The following is a 6,816-nucleotide window of genomic DNA, read 5'->3' as shown; positions in this document are numbered from 1 at the left end:
CTCTCATTTTGAGCAAGCATGAAGGCGACAGTGGAAAGGAAAAACTCCCTCATGAGGAAGAAACAACCAGAAGAACCAGGCTCAGGACAAGTGGCCATCTGCTTCGACTGGCTGGGTTTAAGAGGAACAGGAAGGAGAAAACGGATTCACGATGACAGGTCCAGGATGGAGGCCATCAGGTTTTCTCTATAGGAATAACAAAAAGACCGAAATCACATTTTAAGAAATAATAATTACAAATACAGACTATGCATTTATATGTATTTGTAACTGTTCGTTTGATGAAATGAGGTAAATTTGTTTTGCGGTTATAGAAGCACAGGATAAGCAATAGGTCAGGAAACCAAGCCGACTAACTATAGGATTGATCAAAAAGGAAAGTCTTAAAATTGGACAAAGTGTCAGCCTCATGGACAGAAACTGGAAGTTGGTTCCACAAGAGAGGAGCCTGATAACTGAGAAATATTCTTCCCATTCTGCTTTTGGAAACTCTAGGAACCACAAGTAAGCCTGTAATCTGAGAGTTAAGTGCTCTGTTAGGAAAATATGGAACAAAAAGATCTGTAATATAAGATGGAGCTAGGTTGTTGAGAGCTTTGTAGGTTAGAAGTAAGATTTTGAATTTGACAGGGAGCCAGTGCAGAGAAGCTAAAACTGGAGAGATATGATCTCTCCGATAACTCCAGTTAAGACTCTGTTCTGTTAGCAGGATCACTCATGACAAAAAATATTTGTTTCTTAAACCATTTGACTAATTCCTTCTCAGATAAATGAACATAAATCACCAACATTCATTGTTCGATACATTTCAAAAGATGTCACATTTCAAAGAACAATCAGTTTGTGACGTCTTGGAAAACCTCTCATTCCAAACAACACTCATTCATTATGAAATCGCTTTTTACACAAAACAGTTGCTGAAAAGACGAGAGCAGGTCAGAGGTCACAAAGGAAGGGGTCACTTCATGCAGCAAGAATGAAAAACCGTGTCCCGGTTGTTTGTCGTTCTGTCTCCAACATGTTTTGTCAGCAGTTGGTCTCACTGCGTTCACTTTGTGGTGATTATTTAGTTGAGGTTTGATTCTTTAACTTTGTGTTTCACATGAATTATTTGTGTTTTGTATGGCTGTTTATGCAGCTTTGATCGCTCTGAATATGTTCGGTCACTTTGTGGTGACAATTCTTGATTCCGTTGTTGGTTTTGTTGCATTTTGTGCACACGCTTCAAATGTTATCAGCCATTAAATAGCCCTTATTGTTGTTATCATATAGCTTGCATTCAGATTGTACCTCCTAGTAGGTTTAAAGGTACATTCTTCTCGCTGATAATACGGTCAGGGGGTTAGGTTAAGGCTCAAGGGTCAGGACATTAAGTTTAGGGTCAGTGCTCTCAGGTGTAAGGTTAAAGCTAACAAAAAAAAAACCTTTATAGTTTTAGCTGCACACTACCAGCAATAAGAACGTACTGTTAAACCTACATGAGGTAGGAGGGACAGTCTGAACGCTACCTATGGGGATGATAACAACTAATAACAGCCATTTAATGGGCTGATTTCTGATTTGGCGTGAACTCCTTGTTGTTCTTGTTAACTCAAGTTGACCGTTCGTGTTTGTTTGTGTGAACTGACCTTGGGGATGAGGAAAGGGAGGCGCTCAGGCATGCTGTTTGTTTCAGTAAAGATGGGGAGAAATTGCTGTCGCCTGTCAATAAACTGTGAATCAATAACATGATGGCGATGATGCCCCTCGGCCCACGTGGCTTTCACTCTTATTCCTTGCCCCCATCTTCTTGCTCGCTCTCTGCAGTCTGTGCCTCGGCCACCTTTGGCACCGTCAGCCCACGGGCACCTGTGCCAAGCCTGGCAGCCCAAGCAGGACACACTGCTTAGCTCAGTTCAATTGACTCATTTAGGCAATTGCACCCTGACTCTGATGTCTGTGCCCCCCCCCCCCTTCATCTTTGTGCTGGTCTTTGAGTGGACATGCTGGGGTTTTCTGACTGTAGACGACCACATTTAAGACATAATTGTTCTTTTTAGTCCTCCTTTGTTATATCGTATCAATATTTGAGCTTGGGCTCTCATGTTTGTTTTATGCATGAGCCTAAAAATATCACCATCCAACAAGATCATCTTTATTTTGCTGAGCTTAAAAATATAAATGACCAATATTATCATTATAGGCTTACTATAATTACATTTGAGCTGTTTTCCTAAAGCCCCTATACGAGATTAACCCCGTTTTTCCAAATAAAATGGAAGCTAACAGAAGCATTTCTGGTGCCATCCTCTCCTTATTCCATTTTCTCTTTCAGCTCAGTGACAGATGGCGAGTCCTTCTCCCCCAGGGGGGAAGCCAGTCTCTGTGAATGCGGCCGCATGTCAATCACCGGCTCTCATGTGATGGCTCTTGCCAATGACGTGCCAGCCATATGGGCCTGGCATCAGAGCTGGTATGTAACCCACCCAGTCCTGCCTCTGAGGTGCCACACGGCTCCCTCCACACGTTTTGAGCTGGGGGGATAGGAGCAGCAGCAGAGGCGCGAGCGCAACATCAGCATCCGCGCGGGGCGTGTGGATGTGATGCCCACCCGGAGAGAGATGGTGTAAACAAACCCGTTTCGTCCCGTCACTGAGCTCCACCACGGAGGTAGGTGTCACTTCTCCTGCCTGTCAGAAAAAAAACTGCTTTAATTGTGTCTTTGTGCTGCTTGCAGATGCACGAAGTGAAGAGAATCAGATGCGCCTTTTTTTTTTTCTTTTTTTTTTCCTCCCTCTCTCCTTGGATATGATCACATCAGCGTTGCCTTTTTCGGGAGTTTATTTCTAGAAATATGTGAATATTTTTGCAGAACAGTTGCATTTTTCCTCGAAAACGAGCGTCTGGAGTACAAATAATTTGCAATCGTGTGCGTGCATGTGTGTGCATGTGTGTGCGCGACGCGCGTCAGAGCACCGTGGGGGTTGAATTCTCCATAGAGATACTCTGGCTAATTGACAAGGTATTGGTTGGCATTAATTACATTGTGCTTTACAAGATTAGAAGGAGAAGAAACGTTCTTGGACTCCAGACGCACACAGCTGCGCTCGGAAACATCTGGGGAGATTTGGGAATATGTGTCATGCTCTGCTTTCAGATTTGTATTTAAACGCACACTGAATCCGAATTACTGTCGGAGAAAGAGTTTCTGATGTTGAATTAGATTTGTTGTGGTGGAACAGTTGAGACTTTAAAATGTTGAATTTAAAAGTTTCATATGTTTTAAATAAATACATTGAAGTGTTGTATTAAATAACCAGTGGTTGATAAATATATATATATATAAAAAGACATGACCTTCAGTGAAAGATATGTTTTTTTATTTATTTATAAGAAAATACCTTTTTGTTTGAGATTTCTGAGCCACTAAGTTCAAAATATAGTTTATGAGCCTGCGAGCGTGAATAATATTTTTTTGGTTTTTATTTAGGATTTTGTTTATTTATTAATTCATTGGGGGGTTTGGAAATTTACGAAGAACTTATATAGGTCAAAAAAAGAAAAACCCTCTAGTTCATCCTTTTGGATAACAGTTTAAAAAAAACAAAAGAGGGAAGAACAAAAAAAACAGAAAATACTTAAAAAAGTTTGATATTTGTGCTAAAATTCCTCCAGAATTGTATTTTATTGCAGCACAGACCCGTTGTGAGCCCCTTGGGAATAATCTCAGGCTGTTTCTTGAGGACACACACACACACGCACACACACACCGGTGTGTGTGTGTGTATATGTCAGACAGCTTCTAGTTGAGCAGATTTTAAAGAACAGGTTTATTATAGTTGAGAGAGTTTGGCACAGATTCTTCCCAAAGCAAACTTCTTATGTTTTAGCAGAAATCTGCAGGTTGGTCAAACCTTAAAATAGTGTTTTCAAATCTTTAAATATTTGATTCAAATCAACATTTTCTTGCTGATAAACTCGCCCCGTTCTGAATTTTAATCTTTACATTTTGGGCTTCATCTCTTTTCTCTGAAGGTTTGTCCAACACGTATTTATTTGTAGTTTGTTTCTGATGCACTAAGAGCCACGTTTAGAGGTCATGGGGGGCGCACTGAGAGCGCGTAAAATGGCCCCGCGCGCGCACTGACGCGCTCTTCGTGTGTGTCCCTGCAGGTTGCTCGTCATGTTGAGCCGTCTGTTCAGCGAGGTGCTGCCGGACGTCCAGAGGCTCGCGGCCGACTGGGTGGAGGACACGGACAACGAGCACTGCAAGGTGAAGGAGGAGCGCGAGGCGTGCCGCGCCCGAGGGGACGAGCTGGACGAGCCGCGCGAAGGCAGCAGCCGCGCGGAGTCGGAGATGGCCGGCGACGATGAGGAGGACGACGAGGGCGAGGAGGAGGAGGTGGAGGAGGAGGAAGAGGAGGAGGAGGAGGAGGAGGAGGGGGGCTGCGGCGCGGATGAGAACGGAGGCAAGCCGAAGAAGCGCGGGCCGAAGAAACGGAAGATGACGGCGGCGCGCGTGGAGCGCTCCAAGGTGCGGCGGATGAAGGCGAACGCGCGGGAGCGCACGCGCATGCACGACCTGAACTCGGCGCTGGACAACCTGCGCAAGGTGGTGCCGTGCTACTCCAAGACCCAAAAACTCTCCAAGATAGAGACGCTGAGGCTGGCCAAGAACTACATCTTGGCCCTGGGGGAGATTTTACGCAACGGCAAGCGTCCAGATGTGGTGACCTATGTGCAGATGTTGTGCAAGGGCCTGTCCCAGCCCACCACCAACCTGGTGGCAGGCTGCCTGCAGCTCAACACCAGGAACTTCCTGACGGAGCCGTGCGCGGACGGAGCCCGCTTCCACGTGCCCAGCTCGCCCTTCTCCGTGCATCCGTACCCCTACCGGTGCTCGCGCCTCTCCAGCCCGCATTACCAGGCCGGAACAGGCGCGCTCAACCTGCGCGCCCACTCCTACGGCTCTGGGTACGAGGCCGTGTACCTGCCTGGGGGGACGTCCCCGGACTACAACAGTCCGGACTACGAGGGCCAGCACAGCCCGTCTGTGTGCCTGAAGCAGCAGCAGCAGCAGCAGCAGCAGCAGCAGCAGCAGCAGCAGCAGCAGCAGGAGGAGTCCTCAGAGACGGACAGGAACTACCATTACTCTATGCACTACTCCGGACTGACCACGTCGAGACCCGGCCACAGCCTTCACTTTGGGTCCACGGGGGCGCGCAGCGGTGGCGCGCACTCTGAAAACATTCCACCTTTCCACGAGGTCCACTTGCATCACGACAGGGCGCCTCCGTACGAGGAGCTCAACGCGTTTTTCCACAACTGAGCTCAGAACAGTGACTTCCCTGAAACAACCCTTGAACTTCTAACGATGTTCTGAAAAACACGCGCGCGTGGAAAGAATGATCCTCTCTGATGTAAACTCTGTTGTATCCATGAGTCCCTGAATGAGCGCAATGAAACATGTAAACACGACCTACACCAACAACAGAAATAAAAAAAGAGTGTTTTATAATTGTCTGAGATGATGGTAGACATTTTTTGTTATAAACTTTTCCTCAAAATGACTTCAGTTTTAAAAAGAGGGGGACGCAAGTAAAATAAAGTGACACCCCTGAGAATCTTTTATTGCAGTTAAAAAACGAAAAAGAGAGAAAGCTTGAGTTTATTTTAAAATAATGTACATGTTGACTTTTTTTTATATATATAATTAAACATCAGGAGGTTTTCTCAAGTTTCAGTCTGACCTGCTTTTAAAATCATGCGGCCTGCCAGAAAGGATGTTTTAAAAACTTGATCCACCTTTTTCTTCCCAGATTCCTTTAAAATGAGTGTTTTTACATGATCAAAATAGTTTTTCAAGTGCAACAGACTGTTTTGCACACCAAACCACTAGATAAGTTTAAACAAAATAATCTGGAATAGCAAAGGGCAAACAAAATTATCAACTGAAAACAAAACGTTTTACTAAAATAAACCCTACAATGTGTTTAATGAACGGAGTGCAACGAATTTGCATTGAAACCAGCAGTGATCATTAAATAACTTTTCATTTGAAACGTTTTGTTGATGCAGCAACTTTGGTATTTATTAAATTCAACAATTATTTAATTAATGCTCAAAGCCTAATTTAAGGCAGAAATACAGCAAATAATAAATGCAACTTAAATATCTTGCAGGTTTAAATCAATGTTTGCGTGAGCTCACAGCTTTTTTGGTCTTCTGATCACGATTTTGCTCATAAAATGTGCTCGATCTATAATTACTAAAATAATTATAAGTATACAAAATTATCATCATATAGATTCATGCGGGGAGGGATGGCCACGTTTGCTTGTTTTTAACCATTTGGAGAAAAGGTGACATGCGCAAAACGGGTTGCTTTGTGCGCAATGCATCAAAATTTTAAAAATAAAAAAATAAAATACAAACATAAACTCCAATTTTTTTCATATTTGAGTTTAGTGCAAAATGTTTTCTTGGTTAGAAATGCAGAGGATCAGGCCTCAATGAGCAAGCTGGCCTGACGCACAGAGAGGCTCCCTTTCCTTTTCTCATCCACGTCACGTGACTCTAAAGTAACGCATGTTAAAAACATGAAATTATTTATTTCATCAACACATTGTGGCAGCTGCACATTTTTCAGAGTGCACAACAAAACGAAAACACATGATTTTGATTATTAATTCAAAACAATCAATATAAACGTCTAATTTAAAATATTTTCTTTCGAGTCAAGAAAACAAAAATTTGAGCTTTTGTATTATGTATTGAATTCATACAATTTCTTTAAATATAGGAGTTTTATATATAGATATATAGATATAATATAGA

General features: G+C 43.3%; 1 protein-coding gene across 1 annotated transcript; it reads left to right on the top strand.

Annotated features, from left to right (window-relative positions):
* The first annotated feature begins 2,487 nt into the window (after positions 1-2,487).
* Positions 2,488-5,567, top strand: LOC119423673 (neurogenic differentiation factor 2). Its single transcript, XM_037691078.1, has 2 exons — positions 2,488-2,649; positions 4,153-5,567. Exon 2 carries the CDS (start codon positions 4,163-4,165, stop codon positions 5,306-5,308), a length of 1,146 nt encoding a protein of 381 aa, XP_037547006.1. The 5' UTR covers positions 2,488-2,649; positions 4,153-4,162; the 3' UTR covers positions 5,309-5,567.
* Positions 5,568-6,816: the final 1,249 nt, after the last annotated feature.

This window comes from Nematolebias whitei, chromosome 17 (assembly GCF_014905685.2).
Source record: "Nematolebias whitei isolate Nwh7 chromosome 17, NemWhi1, whole genome shotgun sequence".
In the NCBI taxonomy this organism is placed as follows: domain Eukaryota; kingdom Metazoa; phylum Chordata; class Actinopteri; order Cyprinodontiformes; family Rivulidae; genus Nematolebias; species Nematolebias whitei.
The sequence above is the reverse complement of the archived record's forward strand: the minus strand, read 5'-3'. Positions and strand labels throughout refer to the sequence as shown.

What these genes read in the sequence shown, in the direction of transcription:
- LOC119423673 (XM_037691078.1), top strand. Translation starts at nt 4,163, where the DNA reads ATGTTGAGCCGTCTGTTCAGCGAGGTGCTGCCGGACGTCCAGAGGCTC.